Below are 25,695 nucleotides of genomic sequence, written 5' to 3'. Positions count from 1 at the left end.
TCATTTTGTATAGCGAATTGCATACTTTTGGGAGCAAATTAAAATTATAGCAACAATATCTCGAGTTTAGCTATTCGCACAATAATATTGCGCTAGTACAAGTAAGAATTCGCCTTATCAGTCCGTTATACTACAAATTTCCTACCGTTAGCTGAAGAGGGATAATAATTTTAGCATTACATATCATAAAGGTTCATTTGCGATATGATAAAATGGTGATTGGCTTCACGTTCTTTCTGTTCATTTCGAGCATATTTGCACACATGTTGGCACTGTCCTGGTGGGAGAAGGGGGTTTGTTTGGTGTGGAATAATTTTTCCCGCAAAGGTGCACAACGCTCCCGAAAAGGTGAAGCGAAAGCCAAACGCAACGGCCACGAGCTTGACATTTTGCTTGCGTTCGTGCCTCGCATTTCCGACGACTTGACGCTCCTGCTGCCATTTCATCGTACAACTTTGGAGCGGGTTGTTGGGCATGGCGAAAGGCAGATGGATTGAGGCTTCCGTTCCGCTGCTGAGTTTGCCGCTTTGACCCTTCCCGGTGATAAACGCGCCGAAACATCCGATCGGAAGATCGTGAATAGAAGGACAATAATAAGCAAAACATTTCCATCCCCTTGTTTGGTGGTGCGTGCATAAACGGAAGAGGATTTTTTTTTGTTGGTTGCCTTCTGTTTTCTAACATCCTTCCACCCATCCCCAAACCTCCCCACCAAACGAACAAGCAGCGTAAAGTATGACGAATTATTGAAAATTAATTTAAATTCTCTTTCCCAACCAAGGCGCGAGAGGGTTCTGGTGTGAGGTGGGCCCTGAAAGGACCACGTTCCGGTTTGTTTGTTTGTCCGTCGAGCGAGAAAAACTTTTTTTCTCTCAATCACCGCTGATGAGGTCAACTATTCTTCGTTTATTTTTCTGTATCTCTCTTTTTTTTTTGGGGGGGAGGAAGGGAGGGGAAGGGAGATGGGGCACCGTAAGGAAAGTGAAAAACAAAAACAAAATATAATAAACGAACTTTTGACCAACGTTAAACTCTCGGCATGCTAATGTTTGCAACCGGTGCGTGACATTTCACTTGTCGTCTTGTTTCCTTCACCCGTCCGGTGAAATTAAATTTAATGTATTTTCGCTTTACTCCGTTGCTTGCGTGGCTAGCAAAACCTTTATCGATAAAGATCGGCAAAACCGTACACGCCTTCCCGTGCGTATGCCTTCCGGGAAGGCATCACCGACAAATGACTGCCGGCTGACGATGGGCCGCCACCAGCCGTGTGTCATTGAGTGGTCCCGTGAGAAGCCCATTAATGAATAAGTCCTTCAGGAATGAGGCACAACAAAAAAATTGGACAAGTCCATGAAAAGGCAGCCAGAAAAATGAGAGTATATGGGCACTCCATCATACGCCGTGTGAGGCGCCACCAGGCGCAAAAAGTCGTTCGAGCAGTATGGGATCCGTCTCGCTGTACGGTCACGTACACATATTGCACCCGCGGGCGGGCGATTGGCAGTGGGTTGAATGGGCCACAAATAAGGTTCCATATTTTGACAACATCCGTACATTCTCACACCCTTTTGCATTATCCTTCCCCCCTCCCAAACGATCACCCGCATCAGTCGAGACGTGCGAGAATTCATCGCGGTGTCACACATTAGCAAAGGAACGTAATAGCCGGATCCCATACGCCAAATGCAACACAAAAGATACAAAAGAATAGCACAAAAAAAGCAGTACAAATACAGCCAAGCGACCCGTGCTCGCACAGGTGAAATCGCATCCCCGGGGTGTGGAAGAGGATCAAGCATCGGTAAGCTGCTTATGGGAAAATTTTGTGCCCGGACCAACAACACAAAAAAGAGCAGGTGTGAGTGTGATTAATGGGTTTAAGCCGAGGTTTTACCACGCCTCACGCTTTCGTGTACACCGATGGTACTGGCGGGGTTCTGGCGACGAGTTCATATGTTTTCTTGTACGTTGGTTTGTTGGGAGCAACATAATTCACCGATGCCGTTAGCCGTAATACCACTCGAAAGATGTTTTGTGCTGTGCTTTTCGTTGCTGTCTGAGAAGGAAAATTTTCGGGGAGATGAATTTCAAGAGAAAGATGAGTTTTTTTTGTTGTTGCCTCCAATATATTATTTTCCTACCCTTGTTTAATTTTCTCTGCTTTTGCAGCTCGTGCGACAGGAACAGAAAAGCACCCATCATCCACTTATATCCTGCATCTTAGCCAGGTGCGGATATTTTAGTGGCTGAGAGCTGGTAGAATATAAATTAAACACCCAATCCACCCGAAGGATTTGTGGAATTTGAGGAAGATTTGAGACTCCAAAGAAAACAACGTTTTTTTTACTTTTAAATTATGTACGCCAAGCCTAAAAGTATGCAATTTGCAGCACAAAACACTCTAACGCCTTGTTTCGAGCACATCCATACTAAAATCTGGGCAGGATAGCCGGTCAGTCATCAATGAGTGAAATTACCACTTCTGAGAGTCAATTCTGGGTAGCAATAAGGCTTTACGAACACAACGAAACCTCCACGAACGCATACATGTCATGGTTCATTTATAATACCGAGTAGAGCGTAACGGCTCCGCTATCTACCGCACTTACGCGGAAAATTAAAGTTAACAGTATGCTACCACGAACATCACTTTTCAATGCTTTTAATTTCCTTCATTATCGTCCTCCCACTCCCACTCGTCGTGATTTAGACTTCCTTCCCCCCCCCTCCCCCTCCCAAAAACAAAATGATGTTCAATATCTCCCCGGTATATTGCCTCGCCCTTCAACGTGGGCCACAATTTTCACACGCAGCGATCGTACATCGGGAAATATTGACCCACTTTTATGTCCACTATTTTCCACTCCAACATTTCCATACGCGCCTGGATGGACCACCAGCGAACTGGTGCAGTAATAACCAACCTTTACGGAGGGCGCGACCGTGTTTACACAGAAACATAAACAATAATCCGAAACCAGGCAAATTCAACCGACCGTGCGGTGGTGCTATGGAGTGTGTTATTGGCCGCCGACCTCCGGGCGGAAAATCGGTTAAGGAAACGGAAAACGCTTCTCTCTGATTTTACTCCCACCCACACAGCAAGCAGAAGCGAGAGGGCACCGGTTTTGCCGTGAATTTAATTGAGCGCTTCAAGTGTAATGAAATAAGACATTAAATCTTATCCCTGTAATGGTGCTTTGTGCACAATCGGGCGATACGCGGGCAAAAACCGTTCCGGGAAAAAAAACTCTATCCTACTTAATTTATGTAAGTACAACACCGAACCGATTCCCATTCCCACCGGAGTGGGTAGAAAATACAGTGGTGGCAATCGAATCGCACTGTCTGTTCTCACTCTCTCCTCTAATGGAGCGATTTTATGGAAATTGACATTAATCTTCCGGCATTAGTATTGCTGGAATTTTCTGGAAAGAATTAAGATGGTAAAACAAAACCTCAAAATCGAAGTTGCTCAACGCTGCTGTTCCTCGAACATCACCGGTCAATAATGGTTGCTCATGCCACTGGGGAAAAGCTATTTCACTCTCGCAGCACGAGAGACCCGCCGCGCATCGAATGGGGTCGTAAAAATTAATTAAGGGATCTATTTCCCAATCGATACCGAGCATATGGCTTAAGGCTGCAGCGCCACTTCTTGCATCTTCTGGCACGGGCGAGCCTCGGGAGGTCCCCGGACGCTTCAAAACCGAACGGCACCGTCCGATTGCCTACCTTTAGGCGCGCCCGCGCATAGCAGCATCGCCCCCGCCCCGCATCGGAAATGTCAGTCCCCGTCACTTACCTTGCGCTTCGATTTAGCCATCCGTTGGTCGCGCGAGTTTTCCGCCTCACCCGGTGGCCGCTTGCCCCATACGACAATCGCGATGCGTGTGTAGGTGAAGATCAGCACCACCAGCGGCACGATGAACTGTGTGGTCAGCAGCGCTATTGTGTAGTAGTCGTCCTGTTCCGGTGATGGCCATTTTTCCGCACAGATTGGCCTGTTGTGTGCAGAGGGAATATGATGGGGTGAGATAAAGCAGAAAAAAACACGTGGTAGCTACCGGGGCTCGCCGTGCAGGTGAGCTGGTGCTGCTGAGTGGTCATTTTATAGCAGCTGGGGTTAGCTGGCGAGCATCAGTGCAATGTAGAAAAGTTTGGACGAATTCTCCACGGCCCACACCGACCTTTTCGGGAACATGAACTCTCGGCGCCCTAAGCTCGTACCCTTTCCCTGTACAGCTCGCTCGACCTTGCACAAAAAATTGCTAATCCTAATGTAATTCTAATGTCGCAACATCCACATAGACATCTATGCTCCAATAAAAAAACAAATAACTCCCCAGCACGGATGATAACACCCTGCTTGGACGGCGCATCCTTATCCAAGTGACCGTGTGCCGGTCCAATTATGACAGCCTAAAACACTCACCATGTCTCGGGCCTAAAACACTGCATCTCGGGGCTAGGGCAATCCTTTCCCATGTTCCCATAAAACCACCATAATCAGCGGTACATCAGGACAATAAAATCACACCCACCCTTACCCGGCCAATACGGCCAAGCTTCCAGTGGCATATTGGATTTATGAGAGGTGGTCGGAGGATGGCCCCCTCTCGACGTTGACAAGCAGCTGGCAGAAGACTTATTAACTTCGGACAGCACATACGCACGCGGACCGCCATAATTCGCACGGCAAGTCGCATCCATGTTCGAAACATCCTCACCGCGCCGCGTATCGCTGCACGGATGTTAATTGGTATGGTAATTCCTTTGTTCCAGCGCGTACAGCTAACTTGTAGCTGTGCGAGCTGACAAAATTGGTAATACGGTGACCATTACCCTTTTGCGCCTGGATGGCGGCAAAATTTCGGCATTAGTTTGTTTATTCAGATCGTTGAACTAGCCCACGGTTGGTCCGCACGCCCACCAAACGGCGCACGGATGCAAAATGTTATGCAGATGAGCTTTTCATTCGTATGCTAATTCACGGGTGGGGTGGCGTGTCGGGCGTGAAAGAGAATCACGGACAGAGCCCAAACGCTGTGCGCGCTGTAGAATTATTCATAAGAGCGATCTAGCGTACTAACTGGTTAACCATCGCACGGCAATACGGTGTGCTCAGAACGCATTGACACACAACTTGTGAGTCACGCTTTGGATGATACTTACACGTTACACTGTACATGCCAATCGGTGGGAAAATACAGCGTCGAGAAGATGGCGATCGGTACGGCCGTAATCAGTGCGATGATCCACACAATGCCGATCAAGCACTTGGAGCAACTGTCAGGAAGACATAAATGAAAAATACCATTCGACACGATAAATATATGTGCACCCTACTCTCTAGACCAGGGGTCTCCAAACTACGGCCCTCGAGAGTCTACAGTGAGGGCCCGCGACGCTATTGCTAATATTACCATTTTAATGAAAATGTCTAATTTGGCAAAGTTGTAATATTTCTTAACTGTTCAATTTAATTACTGCAATAGTTAGTAATATTTAATAGTAGAAATTGTGAAATAAAAATCATCTCGAGCGCAACATCTCTCTAAATTATCCGGAAGATACAGGGTTTGGCAATAGATAGAATCTGACGAGTGCAACTTAATGAATCGTGTAATCTTATAAGATAAACTGGGAGATTGATAGTGAAACACAACACATTTTACTGAATCGCAAACGCTGGATATGGAGTCGCGAGCATAATTTAGTGAATGTCAAATCTGGTTGGGCTGTTTCCGTATCTGCCGGATTCAAGAGTTGAGATAGAATATTCAAAATTAATGTAAATTTTAAGCAAAGCATGTGCAAAATATCGATTAAAACTTAGCATTAATGATGATAAATACTTGTGATTAACTTCCAACTTCATTTTGCAGTTCAACACTTGAATCCGCCTGTACGTAAACAGGCTGCCCGGCTTGACATTCACTAAGTTGCGCAAGCGATTCCATATCCAATGTTGGCAATTCATTAAAGTTTGTAGTTTTTGTGTCCATCTTGTCTGTTCGTGTGATTCAGTAAGTTGGGTTCGCCATATCCTATCTAATGTAAAACCCTGTAATGTGTAAGTGGCCCTCACGCTATCGTAGTTTCAACCAATGCGGTCCGCGGACTGAAAAGTTTGGAGACCCCTGCTCTAGACGGTAAACGCCTAAATGTATGCAACACACGCAACAAATGTGTCCCTTTTACACTTACGTCTTGGTGATGCGTGGCCTGAGCGGCCACATTATCGCAATGTACCGGTCACCGCTGATCGCGACAAGCGTGTAGGCGCTAACCAGCACCGAGACCGCCTGCGTGTAGTTCACCAGCCGGCACATCGCCAGCCCAAACGGCCAGTACTGCAGCACGAACAGCGAGATGAAGGTAAACGGTACGCAGAACAGCGTCATCATCAGATCGCCGACGGCCAGGTTGGTGATGAAGAAGTTGGTGACCGTGCGCATCCGCGGGTTCGACTGGACGATAAACAGCACGATCGAGTTACCGATCACCGCCGTCACGAAGATGGTGATGTACAGGAAGTAGCTGGTGAGCTGAAAGTATGGTCCGGCCGAGTACGCGTTACTGCACTCCGGCAGCGGCATCGGTTCCAGCCCGTAATCATACCCGCCGTAACTGCGATTGCCGGCGGACTGATTGCGCAGGCTGTCGCTCAGCTGCTCGATGTAGTTCTGCTCCTCCGTGGACGACACGTACGGATAGTTCCGGGCGTACATGTCGAACAGATCGGTCCCGGTGGCCGTCCCGGCACTGGATGTATTCCCCGCCCCACCACCCAGCCCGGTCACGTTGCCACCCGAGTAGACACCGCCTCCCGGCGCCGAGGAGTCATTGCGCATCGAGCGAGCAAAGTAGTCCGCGTACTGGATCGCTTGTGATATCATGATCGGGTTCGTACCGATATCTTCACTTCCGAATGTGAGGCCCTGCCGTATCAAGGACTTGCCCACCAAGGGTTGTAAACTCGGCACAAGAAAACTCTTACCGAAAGGCTTCGGGAATCCCGCACTGGTCGACGCCGAAGTAGATTATTTCTAAATCTTTCCCATCATCATCACATTAAGGATGGCACTCTGTCGCGCTTTAGACGAGCCGTTTCACTATAGATGGGGTGGAGTCGAAGAAGCGTCCGGCAATATGAAAAGAGAGCACAAAAAATGTTCACATTACTTCTATGCGGTCCATAGAAACACAGCACAAACACAGGCACCATAATGAGGTTTGAAGATGTTGAGGGTTTTTTTTGTTTTGGGGCGATTATTCGCCCAAAGACTCCCCGGCAAGAGCGGAGGATGCGGACCGCCGGGAAGAACAGAACAGCTATTAGCAGATAATTAACCTTCTGACATGGGGAGCAATGTTGTTACGGTCCCCCGGTTCGTTGTCGTGCAGTAACCGGCGCAGTTGTCACCGTGATGTCACTGTGAAGATGAATGTTATCACCCGAGAGAGCCTACCATCCGGTTGCGTTTGGTACACATTAGGGAGGACGTGCACGTCTTTCTGCTTCGTTCTTTCAGCGCTTTTGTCTTACGGCCGTTTCCATCTCCAGGGCGTATTACTCGGTGACCAAATTTTGATTTGCCTTCACTCACACAGCGGTGACCTCGTGGTCTAATCTCTTCCCCTCGTCGACATCCCCAAAGGAACAGGCGCCACCGTGCACACAATCGATAAAGTGTTTTTGACCAAGCTATTATTTTTGTTCTTCGCTCTTCCTGCAGCTCTGTCACCACATATCATCACCCCTGTATCGTGTCGATTCAATCACTCAGCTACCCAGCAGGACAGCGACTGCCAGAAACCAATCGGGCCGATAATCAGGCACCGCTAAGTTGGACGTCAGCTCAACTTCATATAAAAGAAAACAAAATTGCGCGATTAGTTCCAGCGGTGTGTTTACCTTGTCGTGCTACTCGTCCACTGCTTCATCGACCTGCCCGAGCAGATATTAAAGCGATGTGCTTCCGAGTGTTACCGGAAACTGATTCACACCAACAAAACGGTAGGCCCGCGGGATCTGTAATGCTGCTTGGATATTTAGGTGAATTCTTTCCAGCTTTTTGGCTTTTTTGTGATGTTCGCGAAGTGGAGCGTGTTATTTACCTTCGAGTCCATAACGCCACCCCCGACCCACCATCCCGGACTTCCTCGAGCGAAAGGGCACGCCCGAGAGCGTTGTGGGAGGCAGTAAGGAAGCAACTGCTTGTCAGCAATTTATCACGCTTCCGTCAACCAATATCAGACGACAGCCCACGTTACCACCCATAGAACACGATATAAACCCGGAAGCGGGCAGGAACTCTTCATCCAAAGGCGCACCCAAAAATGCGAGATGATGAATTCTTGGTTAGCGCCAACCGACACACCCATGAACCACGCATCCTGATCTCGCTCTGTCACACCGAAGGAAGCCACGCGCCGGCGAACGGAGCAAAACGTCCCCGGGCAGTCGGTGCCGTCGATTGTTTCCCGGCTTCGCATCCCAGCCGCGGGACGTTGCGTCCACGGCAACGCAGCGATTCGTTTGGAGCTTGTACGCGGCGCAACGTTCCACGGTGGCGCGTCTGTTAAACAGCGGCAAAGTCGGCACGAAAACCCCTTTGAAGTAGCACCGAATGTGCCGGAAAAGGTAGTGCCGTTGCGGAGACGCTCAAGGTTTGCTTGCGCCGTTCTGTTGCGTTTGATTTATTTACGATCGGCTAGATTTCCAAGCTCTCGCTCGTAGCGAATTGCCATTAAAAAGTACACATACACGCGCAACAACCACCGGGAGGCACTCCGGAGCGCACTTGCGGTGCATCGGCACATTCGCCATAAGCGGCTGCTGCCTTACTTCAAGCTGTCTGTACGAAAAACCGCGCCGGAAGGTCGTTCGTGTACTGTTTTACACCACCAGGTTGGTAGGAAACTTCATTTCCCTTCCGATATCTCCAGCGTACTCGATGAGGCGTATATAAATAGCCGAGCTGCTGTCAGCTGGGTCGTTGATGTTTGGAGGGTTTGAAGAGTTTTGGTCCCTCCCACCAAGTCCTCGTGTTTTGTGAAGGTTCATTTTCGATCACCTCACCTTCAAGACTCACAAAAAAGCGGGAATGAACAGTTCCGGGTAACTGCTCACTCCATGCACCCCGGAATACCGAAAGCGTTGGACAATGATGCTCTTTAGACTTTAAATACTTCCGAGAACGAAATCAATTGCTAGCGCTGCCTATTGGAGGATGGGTAGAAGAATTCCCCGACAAGGTACCTCCATTCCTGCGGGAGGAACCAATCATTATCGGCAGTTTAATGACATGCGGTTTCCGGAGGATGCTTGGTTCCGCCATGGCCCAAGTTGGATGTGATTCTCGAATTATTTTTAGCTAACCTATTCCGCCAACTAGAAGCTTCCTGTCGTTGAATTATTTTTGGCATCCCAGCCCAAAAATGGCTGTTCGACACACGCACGCAAGAGATGGCCTAAGAAGCTTTCGTCGCGTGCAGGGTGTTTGATGTTCCGGATGTGCTGCGAATCCGAGGCGAATTGCACGATAAATCACCGTAGCATAAGGTCGAACGGTGCATAACTTTAGGCGCCTACATTTGCGTTCGCCCCACAACACCACACACCATTAACGGGTGGCGTATAAAATGGCGTCGGCATTGTTTGCTTTTCGTACCCCGGCTCCGTAGAGATGGTGGGCGTAAATGAGAGCCTCCTTCCTGCCGATCCCATTCACAATCTTCACCTCCCCCTTTGGGTCTGCCGAGGGGGCCAAAAATGATGCTCTCTTGTTGATCGGAAACGACTGCCGACATCAATCGGATAAGAGATCGAAACCGTAACATTTCGCTTCCGGGTGTAACGTTGTGTTGTGTCGGTAATCATTTACCAAGATGGACAGCAGTAACGCTTCCAGTTCCAGCATCCAGGCACAGCAGATGGGAACGAGTTATATGGGCGGATGCTGTGCGGGATTGTAGTTAAGATGTACGGATACCCCGGATGGGCCGGCGGGTTGTAACAATCCCACCGAAGGTCAGCAAATTCATTGTCTTTTTTGTGGAGGGCAAGCATGTCCGGTTGCGTCCGTTCCAACTCCTCCCACACAAACCTTCCAGCGGCGTACGCAAGCGGCATGTCAGATTATTCGGGAACTTTCCTCATCGATACCAACGACAGACGTGCGGCGCTCGTATTCGCCTTCACCGTTGAGGAGTTGTGACGGTACCATCCGCTTAACATGCAGCACGCTGTCAGGCGTCAATCATCGCTTCTGCCTCCAAGTACAGCGCACGATACCCCCCACACCCTGGACCGTACGGCGACGACACCGAAATTGTCTTATCGTGCGGTTTTTCGCTCCACCATCTCCGCATGGCCGATAATTTAGTGTAATGAATTCCTGTATTCTGTTCCCCCTCCGGGTTTTGCGACAACAAAACGCGCGCCCACCGACGGTGACAGCTCACCGGGGACGCCCGATGGGACACAAAGCGGAAGCTGATGCCAACCGCTCGCCCCTGCCGTTCGCCGTTCGGCCAATGCACGCTCGAGATGGGTTCCGACCTTCATCCGTCCTCTTAAGGCCAGCACCGCTACGTTATCGTTCTATTATCAAATAATTAATTTACACTTTGTACGTAAACGCTGCGTACGCCGGTCCTTTCAACGGACGACGCCTGGCGACGGGGCGGGCAGCAGAATAGAATATATATCAGCCAGGCAAACAGTTGGCTGAACAGACCGCACACATCAGACGCAGTGTATCTGATCCGCACCCAAATTCCTAAACACCGGCGCTGCAGCAACCGGAGTCGTCTGTGCTTCCTGCATTAATTTTCCCCGAACCCGAACAGCAGTGCAAACTCCGCCTGGAGGGCATTCCTACCTACTTCAATTTCTCCCCCTCCTTACCCCCCCCCCCCCCACCCATCCCCCCCTCCTGCTTGGAAAACCACTACTCTACTGACAGTCTTTAGCAAAACTACTATTGACGAATAGCAACACGGTACCCGTTTGCAGTGCGGCATGGTCGGCACCAGACATTTAGGCGCACACGGACGCAAATCATCGCCCGCGCGCTCGTTAAGCGCTAAGTGACAAAATGGCAAAACTACCGCCAAGGACACGCGAGCAAAAACCGTAAATAAAAGCGACCACCCACGGTACAGTGAAAAAATAAATGCTGTGTTTTCTGTATTTTCTTCCTTAAACCTTCGCTGTCGGGCCGAGGTGGGACCAACAACGTGGGGTGCTGGTTGAGCGTTCGCACACTTTTACTTGACGCTTTCGATTCGAGCGCGTCCCTGGGGATGGATGTCATCCAACCGGGAGTTATGGCTGCTGGATCAGGGGTTTGGTTAAGACCACGTGGTGCTTTTACAGTGGGCACCGTAAAGCCACCGTGGTTTAATCACACCACCACACAACCGGCAGCGTCCCGAGGCATACAAATCGTTATCCTTCAAAATGGCCCCTCTTAAAAGCATCCACCTTTCATTCGTTCCGAGGATTGGTGGATGTGTGTGTGTGTGTTTTTTTATTAACTGCAGTAATAGTAAATCGGAATAAACTCGTCCGCCGAGTCACGGTAGGCGAAAGTGGGAACTGCTCGTAAAAAAAAGGTACCGAACTGAAGAGTGAAACAAAAACCCAGCAAACATAAAATAGCAAAACTTCCCATTGCCATTCACGATGCATGACGATGGTGTAGTTGCAAGAACGTCTAGCGGAAGCCCGTTTTCGATGTTTACACCCGCGGGTCGGGGTCGGTGTTGGGTGTGGTCGATGCAATAGTTTGTACCCATAAAAAGCCATAAAAATAAACAACAACTTTGGTGGCGCAGCATCGCACACCGCGTTGGGTTGATTTATTCATGCACACCGCCGGTAAGAGAAGTCTAAGTACAGCGTCTTATGGCCGGAACTTTGGCCATTGCAGCAAACATACAGAAAGAAATCTACCCACCGGCAGGAAACAACCCATCGGTACAGGTGCTGTAAGCCACCGTGACCGGACCGTGCCGACCGTTCGGACCACTGTTTATGTCCCGCACTGTGCGGTTCCGCAAATAGCTTCCGAAGTGAGTTGAATGGGAGTTGAGTGGGTACGTATCCCCTGTTGCAGTTGCTGAGCCATTTGCAGAGTGGGCCCTCTGGTTTTTTTTCCCCTGTCGGTGCTTTTTATATAAATGCACAAAGTCAAAGTCTTTGGGAAAGTTTCTTGCGAGAATCGAAATCTCATCCGAAGTCAAAGAATGAAGCAGCAACAGCAGCAGCAAAAAAAAAACTGCAACGATGCACAAATTTAATTTCACACCCGATTATAGCGCCCCTTAAAAACGATCGAAAACGGTAGGTTTGGACCTACCGTGCCCAATAAATCACCCACAACTCCAAGCACACGAACCGGGTTCGGTTGCAAATGGCCGGAAAATGCAGCGCCGCAGTCAAGCGAAAGCAGCCTTCTTTTTTTTTTGCTGACTCTCCGGTGAGGTTTTTAGCGTGAACACCACGTACAGAGGGCGGTCTTGGATGGCTAATAAGGAACCACTTTTCCGTGGGGAATTTCGCTTGTTGAGTGTGTTCCGACAGAGGCGGCGGAAGAAAAAAAAATGCAAACGTTGAATAAGGTACAGATAATCGTAACGATCGTCTGGGCTCATAAATCCCCATCCATTGCCTGCCTGTACGGTGGTCAAACTGGATGATACACACAGTGAATTTCGGCTGAATCCTTCTTCCAGTGCCACTCACCGTCTTTTCGCTGGAGTTGCCGAAAACTCCGGCACTTCTAGCGCGTACGGCAAACATGAAATAAGCATCAAGAGGTAAAACCTACATGCCGTACAGCACCGTACAACAAACAACAGCAACATAATCCTCCACCAAAAAAAAACTGGGGCAGGTTAGGTACGGTACGGCACCAATCACGCCTGCCTTCCATCAACCGGGTGCGGGAATGTTATTTCTTCGACAATTTTTCGCCTCACTTCGCTTGTTAGCTATCGTTTTGAACTCCCACGCAACGTTGAATGCCTGCCATCGTACTGCGATGAGATGGGTTGTGCAAAATTCAATCCATTCATTCACATCTTTATCGTGATAAGCTACTGGAAGCAGGACGCTTCCCCAAAACGCAGTTTCGGTGTGTGAGAATGGGACGAAACGGTTCGCTTCCGGTGCGTGTACTCGTGGCTGTACCGCAGCAACGAACGTGCTCTCATTGAGGGTTCTATTTATTCCGTGCCGTTGCTTTAACAACCTGCACTGACGGATGATGGTTCTGGGCAAAAGGTTCTCGATAGCATTACGTATCAGCTTCTGGTAAATATCTCTACATTCCAACGTTAGGGTGCTGTATTAGCGAGAGCTTAGCCAAACTCGTTTAAATTTAGGATGATTATACTCATGCGTTTAATCAAATTGTTTCATTTGTTTCAATTTTGCTGGATACTTTTCATTAGCATCTACGAAACGATTATGAAATGTCGTTTAATAACAACATAATATCAGCAAAATTAACTGAATTTAGTGGGTGTCCATATCGCTCACAATAAAATATTTTTGTTCAGTCCCACCAAATATACTGCAAGACCTTCCTACGCCCTTTATTCTGATTTGGCTTTTGTTCGTGCTCTTTCAATGCACTTCGGTCACCATCATTATCACACAACATTATCGTATTTGAACTGTTTCTGCGACACTCAAACATCGAACAAATTGTCTAAAAACTGTTGTAAGGTCGAATTATAACTCCTAGGTGATTTACTACTACCAACCACTAACATGTCGGTCAACTTTTATCTAATTTCTATGAGTCTATCGACTGTTACAACGAAAAATTAATTATTCTTCCCCAACTCAATGTTGCAAATTATGCATTAACCTTCCGGCCTTTATTGAAACTATATTTAACGAGTGTAGATAAAAAAAAACCCGCTAACGAGGTCGTGCTTTATTTTCCATCCATCGTTACATAAACGACACGTGTGGTGATTAAACATATTTAAAAAAATTCGCTACTGTAATTTGCTTCTAATTACATCTCAACATTATTTTCCTCGCAAATATCATGCACATCAGCAAAAAAAAAGGAATATTTTAGCAGATCAAACTAAAGCGGCAACAGCCCACCGTTACGCATCTGATTAAATAACAAAAAAAAGATAATTAATTTAGTCGATATAGAAATAAAAACCAACATCATCTGAAGCGGGTTTCGTACAGTTCGGCCGAAAATTAAACGCTGATTTAATTTACACCAGCCCACATTCTGGTGCATGATAGTGAACGAAAGCTTTTTTTTTTTTTAATAACAACGCGAACCCCCATCACAATTTGATTGGTTGATGGATGAAAGCAAATGGTAAAAATGAAATTTTACCACCGAAAGTGACAGCACAATGGTCAGTCAGTTTGTTTCCCTTTTTTTGCGTTGCCCGTTAAAATAATTCCCTTGCGGGGTATAATGGCTGACTTTATAGTTTTATTATTCGTGAAATGGCATCATTAATATTACTCAAATGCATTTCGCGTTTACGATTACAGTGTCAGTGATTTTGAATTTTTCTTAATAAATTCATATCGTTATATAATAGGGGTGTGTTATTTAAACTTCTCTGCCTTTTCGAATGCATAGCTTTTTAATTCTATTTGTCCGCTTCATCATAATGGAACTATAGAATATTAAACCCTTCTCTATAAACATTTCAAATATAACAATTTTATAAATTCAGTTATTTATAAATTAAAGTCAACTACTGGGCGCCTCCTTTCGTTGGTTTTTTGTTTAATAAATATCTTAAAAAAACTAATTTTTAGTTTATTCATTGGGTTTGTATTTGTAAGTTTCTTATCGTGAAATATTCCTATTACATAATATTTCCACAGTAAATAAGCTTTATGAATCTTAAGTAAAATCATACTCCCATCATTCGCCTTCAACAAAGTTCAGAAGTCGTTGTACTGCTTGAGTGTCGTTAAAGTTCAAGTCAAGAGAAAACAAATAGCTCTAGCGCTAAGCAAAACAATACAGAGTAGCACCTGATGAACCGTAAACAATCAAAAACCAATAACAATAACAACTAAACCATCATCCGCCAACAAAAGATAAATTCAACTCAAGTAAAACACGAGAGTAGCAGCTCGTAGGAAAAAAAAAACCAATCGTATGCCAAGCAGGAGTTGCTTCTGCTATCCGAAACAAAGACACTTGCGGCCTTAGCCATCGCACCTGAGCAATAGACACCAACCCCACCTGTTTGGGGCCGGCGTGAGGGAAAAGTTTGGAGGAAAATGGGGGATAATCGTCGCAAAAACTTAAACCGTCCGTAGCCGTGTAAACATTTGTTTACAGCGCCGTATGTTTGGCACGGTGAAATAACTAACAACATGCATCCCCGACGCTTCCATTTCCAGGGGGTGGACTGGAAAGGAAAAAGAAAATCATCATCCGCATCTTTCCATTTTTACCTATGCGATAAACAGCGGGCGCGTTGGGGGATGAAAATAGAAAGGGAGGAAAAACTTCGCACCGGGAACTTCGAATACACGAATCTTGGTGTATATGTTTAATTTAGCAGGGGTCGGTGGTGAAAGGGTGGAAATAAGGGAGGACGGGAGCGAAAGAGAAAGAAGGCCAGTTGGGTGGTTCTTACCTAGCTTGCGCTCGATGTTGTTGCCCCAAACTCTTTCATCGCGTCCGTCTCATTTCCAACCGGCCAGAGTTTTATTATTTGAATGATTTTTTTTTGTGAGTGATTTTCACTAGGAAAAAGAACTTTCTACGGTTACGAGTATTTTTTTTCTTTGTGTAAATCGCTACAGCTTAGATTCGGTTTGTTGAGCTAGACAAATAATCAGTATGCACACTCATTGCGCTCTCCATGACTACCCACAGCCAGTAGCGGAGGTTACACGCGTGATTTAGCAAATGGTGGATAAAGGGGTGATGGCGGGAGGGAGGAGGAGGTAGATGTAACCACACACCACTTTTGCGGTGTAGATGTTTTTCTTCTTTTTTTTCTATATGACGGTTTATTCCTAATTTTTCCCTCGCTTTTCCAACGGAAGTCTCTACCAAAGAGGTGCCTCCCGCCGGCAGTAGAGCCGTTGCTTTAGCATAACATATCAAATTGAAATACTGCTTCCTTTGCATTCCTACCCGTCCCGAACCCACCACCCTTTCGGTAACCTTTAATGCCCGTACTTCGGTGGGTAAATGGTGAAGGCTACCCCGGGTCTGGGCCATCTGGTCTGCTGAGTTCGCAAGGTCAGACGTTCGGTGGGCCTATTCGGCGCAACAACAAATTCCAAATTCCACCCCAACAAAAAATGACCCCCTCCGTTCTACTACACCTTCCCCGCCCCCCCCCCCCCCTCTTCCCCTGGCATCCCTTACCCACCTCTCTCCTCCTGTAATCCAGCTGGCTGGTTACGAGCTCGAGGGGGTTTCGAGTAAGGAAAAACGCCTACCGGGAGCTCCGAATATCGAAATTCCAACGTCTTCCAATGGCTAGGGAAACAAATTCTGAAACTGTTGTAAGCGGCCAGAAGCGGGCGTAAACCATTAGCTCACCGATCGAATCGACAGGACATCAACTTACCACCCGCTTTTCCGACCCGGTCCGGTTTGGTACGAGCCGCTGCGGTTAGTGGAAGGATTCGCACTATTTTGCGCGCGCTGTTTCATAAATCTTTTCACGCGTTTTCTCCGCGTGCTGGTCAATGGCGTGGCACGGTTTGGCAAGACGTGTGGAACGCTGGGGGAAAACAACAATAAAAGTGATAGTCCGAGTGTCTGCAACTTTTAATATGATTCCAATATTCTTCACCGCGTGTTCGCGATCTTTCGGATTTTCGGCTTGTATTTTCCTTCTTCTGCCTCTTTCCCTCCCTCTTTCTTTCTCCCTTTGCTCTTTTTGCTCCATAATACTGAACGCTGTAATTCTATTCCTTCATCCCACACTCCCTATCCCCCCCACCCCCTTATGCTCCATGATATTAACAGCACAATCAACGTAGCAATAAACAACCATCACACAACAAAACAAACGCTCATATTTTTTTTTCCTCCCGGACTGCTTTATGATGTTGTTGCGCTTGGACACTGTTTACTTTCTAGCGTTCACTCTGTGTTGCAACGCAGCAGAAATGAAGGTCCAACAGTAGGGATGATTTTCACTTACTCAAAACCCCTTGTACAGTTGCTACCCTTTTGCCCTTCAAAGGTGAATGCTTTTAAATCCATTCCACGTTTCCTGCTCGCTGGCGAAGGAATTGCTAATTTCGTTTATCCGCCCATTGCGATGGGAAAGAATGACTCCTTATCGGGCATATTTTTCCCATATAGAACGTTAGCATGATTTAGATGTACCGCTGATAGTGCCGAATCTACTGGCGAACAGAGCGAGAAATAAATCATTTCGATTTGATATTTGGGATAGCAGTAAAAAGCAGGAAGAGAGAGATCGGGTGAGGAGGCTGATTGAGTCGGAAGCTAACTTTTGCCATATAGAAAGCTGTATCATACTGCTCCGAACCTCCCACTAGGAACATTCCCTATGACCACTAAAGGACCCTTCAGGTTCGAGCGGTAGAATAATCTACCATATTGCTTTCGCATATTTTTATTTATTAGGTGGACAAGAAAGTTTTTACAGTATTTTTGTAGCGTTAAACACAATTTTATCTATTATAAGAGGCTATATTTACTAAAATATCAAAACATACGCCTAAGGAATTTTGGGAATTTTCATGGCAAATATAACGCAATATTTCGATAACTCTACATACTGAATGGTGAATTTTTCCAATGCCGAAAAAGACAGACATCAATAAATATGGTGGGACCATATTTCACGTGTTACATTATGAGTCAACTTATTTATTTCAATTGCAAGCAAATTGTTTCGTTTTTGTTTTGCAAAAAAACCATTTACATCACTTTTCGGTGAACCCAATTTCATCGTCAGCTTCACCACAATCCAACCATAGCCTAACACACTAACACCCGCCATGCGAAATGGGGCACAATTTGAAGGTAATTTGCATCGTAATGTCTTTAATAATGATTGGCATCCGGTTCCGGTGGCTTCGGTACCGGATGCTGCCCACCTTAGGTCGGAACCTCTTGCTCACCCCTTTTTCTTTTTTTTTGGTGCGTAGTGAAAATGACTATTAAATGGGTTTTCTTTTCTTTCCGCTGCCGGTTGCACCCAGCGTCAGCAGCAGCAGCCCGAGTACGTGGGTCAGTTTCGTACGTCAAAATGGTCCCTTCGGCTGTCCTGTCCACTTTGGCGATGTTCGATCCGGTCCATCTTGTACCGTCGGTGGCCATTGCCGTCTCTTTCTCTCTTGCGTGACACATATTTTCGGGGGTCGCTGTTTTTAATTGCTAAATAACACGCACTTGGGTAAAATCGCGCTAAATAAATCTTAAAACATGGTTGCAATAACGAACGAAGGCAGACAAAAATAGCAAGCGCTGAAATTTCTTTGCACACAAACACCCACACCGAGGGAGAGAACCCTATTCCAGGAAGGATCGGGAGTCCTCTTCCGCTTTTGGGGTACTGCAAGGTAAACAAGCGAACCGGAGAATGTTGGAACGCTGGTCCTTAACTGCAAAGTATGTTGCGATTTATTTCAAGCAGTTGTGCTGTTGTATTTTCCTCCTTCTGTTGCTTCACCGTCGGAAAACTGTAATCATCGGCTGGGAAAAGGTTACACCTTTCGCTGGGTAACGGACCTAAGTCAACTTTTATCCTTACGGGTTAGGGATTAGACGTCCCTTGTTACGATACGACCAGAAGGTACCAAGAATGCTTGACAGCGTTCTACGGGAGAGCAGCAACAGAACTCTAAAACACTCATTTATTGAGTTTCCGATGTAACAAACGATTGCGAAAGGTCGCAAGAGTTCATAAGCGGGCCACATACACATGCTACTGGTGGAACTGGTCGCGTGTTTCACCCGCACCGTATGAGTGTTATGATAAATTGCCTGTGTTTTTTACCGACTCTTTGGCTGCGTCATGTTGTTTTACATTTTATTCGTTACAATTCGCGAAGCTTTTAAAGGCTTCCATTCCCGAGGGGATCATACGGTTTCGCTTTTTTATTTGTGTGCAAAAATTGTGTAAGAAACCGAAGCAATGGGCTAGAATGTTAAGAATTGTACCAACTCATGGTCCGCCGGGTTTAGCTTTAGCTAACATGCTCTTCTAGCCGAAACGTCTTACGCAACCCTTGGGTGCGGGGGTTAAAACCACAGCACGGGTCGCTTTACAAAGTTGTTGTTGATATACTCCGACTAAACCAGTTTTCTGGGCTTTTTGTCCATTTGCTATCCGCCGACAGCTTAAGCTCGGCTTAAGAATGTTTTACACAGCTTCAAATGTTTTTTTTTCTGTTGAAATATATTGAGACATTTAGAATTTTTGATGAGACATTTTGCGTCTTAGGTAGAGCCTTCCAAAATATAAAATGGTTTTGCTATATTTTGCCAACTTTGTGTTGCATCGCATCGATGTTTTGCGCATGTAATGTGAGGTAGCAATATTTAAAGGACGGTTCGTAAAGGTTTTCTTTTAAAAAATGAGCAAATATGCTTTAAATATTTTGGACGATCCCATGGCTTCAGATCTGGACAATCGAAATTCGGCAAAGTTCGTTATCGAATCTCGTCGGCTAAGGTCCATCGAGTGATGAACCTAATTCTGGTAGCGATCTGTAAATAATATCCCCAAAGTTCCTCACTTCCCACAGTCGCATCAGCTTTAAAAATCATTTTACTTCAATGTCTACGGCCTTTAACGACATTTATCACAACTGTAACTTACATATTTGCATTGCAATCGATCAAAACCTGACTCAAAACTCTAAAAAGTTAAACAACACTAATGAAGATTAAAGATAAGATAAGACAAGAGTAGCATTTTGAATATCTATGAAATGTATCGTGTAAATATATTCTGAGAATTTGGTATTCATTTTGATCCCGGGCCGCGTGGGGTAATCATCTTTATTTACCATGATATGTAAATTTCACTCCTAAAAATAGTTGCAACTCTTACCATGCCTTGTTAGCTAACCATCTAACGAAAATAAAAACTTCCTAGCATTAGCATCGCTACGACGTTGCCAAATATAAGATTCCATGAACGCTCTTCAGGAAGATCACTTGTCACAAACAAACATAGATAACTCTGATCAAATCTATTTGCAGGAAACAATCAATCAGCAATGGAGACCTTGTTCAATGTGCATTGGTTCGAACATAATTACATCGAGCTTCAATAACAAATTGTGAGCAAAAGAGTAGCAACCTGGTCGTTGATATGATGGTAAGGAAAATGCTTATTGTTTCCCGTTAAGCATTTTGGCTCTAAATTTGCTCGACTGATATTGCAATGAAGCCAATTCAGCTAAATGGTAATATAATTTATAAAAATTCTACCATTTATTTATGCATCCAGCTCGCTAATAATTTCGAATAATTCATGGTTTATACTGAATTATTTGAACGTACACCTTGCATATGTTGTCTATGTAAAGACAACATATTTACTCCCTTCCAGCGTTGGCTTGGCGATAGATCAAAAACATTCATTAATTATTTCAGATTGTATCCTTTTTTTTAATTCCAGCTTCAAAGCCAAATTAAGACTGCCAAATAGCTCAAAGCGCTTAGAGGATTACCGTATCACGACACAACTGTTTCGCCATTTTAGCCACTTCAAACGAAACTATGGGTTTCTTCGTTATCAGCCGGAAGAAGTTATTGATGAACAAACAATTGTTTCCGAGTGTGGAGATTATTTAATTAAACTTGAACTTTGAATTGAATTTCCATGAATCTTCTGAAGGCGAATTCTTCGGAATAGCCCTATTAAGAAACTTTCGCAAATATTATGTTAACGAACGGTCTCCTTCCGCGTAAGTCACAACAACTATACATTGGTACAACGGGGAAAAAATATATTATCTTCAAATGCAGAATATATTTGTTACGCTAAAGTATGTTTGAATACTGTTTGCAAATAATAATTTTGGAAATTATCTTTTTATTAGGTATCGCAAATACCCAACTATGATCGAAAAGTACCAATAACTATTAATTAAAACTTCCAAACACAATAACACTAATCAATTGATTTTCCATTCGTTGAGAAAACAGAAAAACCACCCTAATCTATCCGTAGCTTACCTGCGAAGGGCCTTTTATCGTCGAAAGAATACAATCGTAAGCTAATGAACAGCACTACACGTAGCGGGCTGATTGAAGAGCTTAGTTTGCTGATGGTCGTCCGCAAAACTTCCACCGTGCTTGCGGAAGGCAGATCAGATGGACCGAACTTAATCTGAATGTTTGATTGGAGACCTTCTGGATATTATTTCTCAGCCACACACACACGCACACACAAAGACACTACAGCGTAGCGGGCTATCGACAGCCGGCGGGTGCATGGTTTTGCCATGGTTAGTATATCAGAAAACCTTTTACGCATTCGTGTTTTGCTCTATTCACCAGACCATCGGCGATGCTACCATCGACTAGGCTGACACAATTTAGATTCCTTTTTTTTCTTGCTTCCCTGCCCACTTTTGAAACAATCACTGTTGGGGTCTGCTGGAAACCGTACCACTTTAATTAGAATAGCACTTTACACTGCGCCACAATGCTGGTTGAACAAATGACCAGGCGTCTCCATTAAACGATGGTTTTTCATTATTTAAAAACAAATAGTTTCGTTATCGATTTAATGTTTTAGATCCACTAAAATTATGATTGATTCGTTGAATTACTGGATGTTTAATTTTTTAAATAATTAATTTCAAGCCTCTTGTACACAACAAAAACATATTTAATTTAGCATAGCAAAAGCCGTGCATTGTTAAATAAAAAAAAAGCCCTAGAAGGTTGGATTGAGTTCTCTCTGCATACAGAACTGGACTTATTGTTTTCTGCATATTCTTCTGCGATGCACTATTGTCAGAATGGTCAATTATCTCCCTGTCCGTTCCGGGATACTGCCCAAGCGTCAACGATAAAGCAAATGAAGCAGACAGACAAGAATCGCTACGATGCAACAATGAAATATTCAATCACTCGCCGTTAACCGCACTTCTGCTGCAGATGGTCTTGTCCAGGCGTGTGGGACCATTCTCGTTTAATGTCTTTTGTTTTCCAGCCAATAGCAGAACAATAGAGTGCTTTATAATGCTTCTGCAGCACGAGTTACAGAAGTACAAAGAAAATTATTCGAATCTCCTTCGCTGCCATTTTCATACCGCAGGACAATCACAATTTTCCATACAAGTGCAATAAAAAAAAAACTTCACTGGATTAAATTTTCGAATGTAATGCGGATTTATCAGCTTCACACCATATTAAAAAAAAAAGAACTGCAGTAACACCTCGTAACCACACTACCAAACACCACGCGGTTAGCCGTTAGGTTTAAATATCTAACAGGTAAAAGCTGAAGAGGATCACTCTACACCAGTCGGTTGATGTTCGATTGATGATCACATCCACACTAGCCGGAAGATGCAGAACTACTGGCCGAAGTGTGCGCTGCAAACGCAATACAACAACGCACCCCGCCAAAAACCGGAAAAAAATCGTGCCGAGCAGAGTCGAAAAGCCGAACCGAACAGGCCCTAACCGTTTTACAACCGTTTTTTTATGGCATCCCAGTGCGCTATCACCTACTGACAGCATATTTTTCATACAAAGCGAAAAAGGGGGAAAGGAAAGCGGAGCGTCGGGAGGGACATGCGCAACTACCGGGTGAGCGTAACAGGGATGACCAGATGTGTTACAGGAAACATCGCCACTGACAGCAACCGGCTAGTCGAGCGGTACTTCGTACACCGTCACGATATGGGTTTTGCGAGACATCAGGGAGGAATTTCCCGGCAGACATTTCATTGTGCTATCGAAAATTGTATTGCGACACAGATATAATCACCAATAATTTGATATTGGTGATTTCTTCGCTTTGCTATCGTCCGACGTGCGCAAAGATACGGCACAATACCCTTAAGCACGCGACGTTATCAATCTGCCATAAAATGCGGCTATAAATCAATCAACCGAGCAAACACGAACGCAACTTGTCGCTAACTGCCGTGCATGTACGATACAATGCGCGTTAGCTAATTGAATCACGTTCGGCTAGACACACAGGGCGAAAACACCGTTTAAAACAGTTCTCAATATTTGAGCTTTTTGCCATAAATTTATGGCGTCCAGGACATTTTCGTCGACATAAGGACTACTACCTAAAGGCCATTTTCGAACATGCGTGCAAGTGTTGTGTGCTTCCAAAAGCGATGTCGATCTACTGGGAACACCTTTCTCGCACACAAGCGCACATCACATCAAAGCTGCCGCATCCTTAAGGGTAATTCCTAAAGATGCAAAATGCCTCGCTAAACTTTAATCAAGCTTTTTCTATCGACTATCGCATATTAAACGAACAAGTCACAGTACCGAAAAGTAAGCGAAATGTGTCTTTGCTTTTACTACCATGAAACGTGTTTCTTTTTTTGCATATTGCTATAAAAGACCTTTTTTGCTATAAGAGGGTTCAAATATCTAAATTCAAATGAAAAGGGCTTTAAACGAATAACACAACAGCTAGTATATCAGAATCACCATAAAATCTTTGCTCCTTCTCAAACTTTCCCTCAAAATATTGGAGTAAATCCTCCGTAAATTAAATCTGATCTTAGACACTTTGGGAGTGTTGAAGGTCTTCGATGAAACGTTTGTCTCTAAACATTCTATCTCCTCTAGTGATTCCTAGACAGGTAGCAAAAACTTTGGGAATGCACTAAGACTTAGACAATACCCCAAATCAACCAAATTTCTGAAGGACAGACCAACTTCTGCTTGAGCAGAAGCTGCTATTGAAGTCATCCATATTTATGTGGTTTTTGCACTTCTTAAACTACAAGGCTCTCACGCCTGGTGCTGTCTGGCGATGTAGAACCAGGCAGGACACATTGATCTATCAAGAAAGTAACGTCGCGCTTTTGTCGACAGAAATTGTTCACTCACATCGATAAATTGCTTACTGAAATGTTTTTGCTGCCTCAACTAACTCTTTCACTTGAAGAGTCACAGGTGTGTCCTTTACAATCTGCTGCAAGTTATTCTGCACTGTCCGATTGCTTCGAGCTTCAAGGGCACGGTCCAGTCACTTTATCCTATCCTGATCTTCATCTTCAGTCTCTTTTGCTCATTATAGTCACATCGACACTATAGACGTTCTCTAGAAGGGAAAAGATGTTATAAATGCCGTTGTGACTGATATCATGCTACATTACTATCCTATTGTTATTGAATTGGGTGTAAAGCTATTTCTGAGTTTTAAAGCAAGTACAACTTCAACAGTAATTTTGAAGTCCTAGGTCTAAGTCTTAGGTCTAAGTTATCGCTATATCGGAGAGCCCTTGCGTTGTCATACAGCGTTATACCGTCGTGGCGGCTTCTTGTACCTAGGCTATCCCAGGTACTCTGTGTTTGGAATCCTGTTTGAACCCCTACTTCATTATTAGGCTTTCGACATTCTGACATCTTACCAATGTACATCGAGTGGTGCCGTGGGGGATTTAGAAGCTTAAAGAAGCTAAATGTGCCCAGAAGATCTATTGCTGACGTCGTAACGGACCATCCGGAATAGGTTCTGAGGCTTGAGGAGTTGTTAGTCCATAGGCACTTCGGTGATTCGGGCAGTTCCCTGGATGTGGGTACTCTATGAAGACTCTCCGCTTTCGACAATCCAAAAGAAGCTAGATTATGATCTCTTTCTGAACTTCTGGGCCTCAATAGAATCCGATTCATTTGTCCAAGAGAGTGGAACAATCTATTCACCATTCGTGTTTGCCGAGTTGGATCTTGTCTGCGATCTTCCGTAGATTGTTTTAATGTCTGAAACGAAGAATAAGGTGGTTAGTAATGTTATCAGCACTCCCTTCTAATCACTCCTCTATGTTTTCGCCTTTCAGATGATCAAGATGATGGTTACCGTGGTGATCGTGTTTACGATCTGCTGGCTTCCGTTCAACTTCCTAATGGTAAGGGCGTCACCTCGGCACCGAACTGCCACCGACAGCACCGCCTAACTTCCACTCTCCCTTCCAGCTCATGAAACTCCCCGCCTCGTGGGACCTGCTGCCGTACTTCTGGTTCGCCTTCCACTGGCTAGCGATGTCGCACAGCTGCTACAACCCGATCATCTACTGCTACATGAACGCACGCTTCCGCAGCGGCTTCATCCTGGTGCTGCACGGTGTGCCGGGCCTCCAGCAGATCTGCTGCTGCATTCGCCACTCGCCCCCGAACATCGCGCGCAACGTCGGCTCCAGCGTGGCCCTCGCCGGTGAGATGAATGGCCTGTACGGTGCCAGCGCACTGCGAAGAAAGGCGGGAGTGCGAGTTAGGTGCCACCCAGGATAACAAACCACTATTTCCTGCTCTCTTTCTTCTGGACCGTTCTGCTTCCGTTGTCCGGGGGTTGTTGCAAAAGTTCCCCCCACCGTGTCTTGCTGTTGTGGGGGGATCCGCTGGGTTGTTCTGCGTGCCGTGGGTTTTAGGATATTCGCTTTGGATGCGCTTCTCGTTGCCATGCCAGTTGCCAGTGGACAGCCACAAGCCTCTGGTCCAGAATTTG

At 45.5% G+C, this 25,695-nt stretch overlaps 2 protein-coding genes across 2 annotated transcripts in view; one reads left to right on the top strand and one right to left on the bottom strand.

Moving 5' to 3' along the window:
- The window catches only part of LOC128719131 (RYamide receptor), a 71,872-nt gene extending 64,967 nt beyond the window's left edge, over positions 1–6,905 (bottom strand). The window contains exons 1-3 of the mRNA XM_053812757.1: positions 6,214–6,905; positions 5,179–5,292; positions 3,809–4,007 (exon numbers count right to left, since the gene is read on the bottom strand). Coding sequence (XP_053668732.1) covers positions 3,809–4,007; positions 5,179–5,292; positions 6,214–6,905 — 1,005 coding nt within the window. The remainder of the gene's footprint in view (positions 1–3,808; positions 4,008–5,178; positions 5,293–6,213) is intronic.
- An 18,125-nt stretch (positions 6,906–25,030) lies between these two features.
- LOC128713184 (RYamide receptor-like) lies at positions 25,031–25,481 on the top strand. Its single transcript, XM_053808048.1, has 2 exons — positions 25,031–25,099; positions 25,167–25,481. The coding sequence occupies exons 1-2, from the start codon at positions 25,031–25,033 to the stop codon at positions 25,479–25,481; spliced, it is 384 nt and encodes a 127-aa protein (XP_053664023.1).
- The last annotated feature ends 214 nt before the right edge of the window (positions 25,482–25,695 follow it).

Source organism: Anopheles marshallii, chromosome X (genome assembly GCF_943734725.1).
Source record: "Anopheles marshallii chromosome X, idAnoMarsDA_429_01, whole genome shotgun sequence".
Taxonomy (NCBI): domain Eukaryota; kingdom Metazoa; phylum Arthropoda; class Insecta; order Diptera; family Culicidae; genus Anopheles; species Anopheles marshallii.
This window is presented reverse-complemented; position numbering and strand designations above follow the sequence as displayed.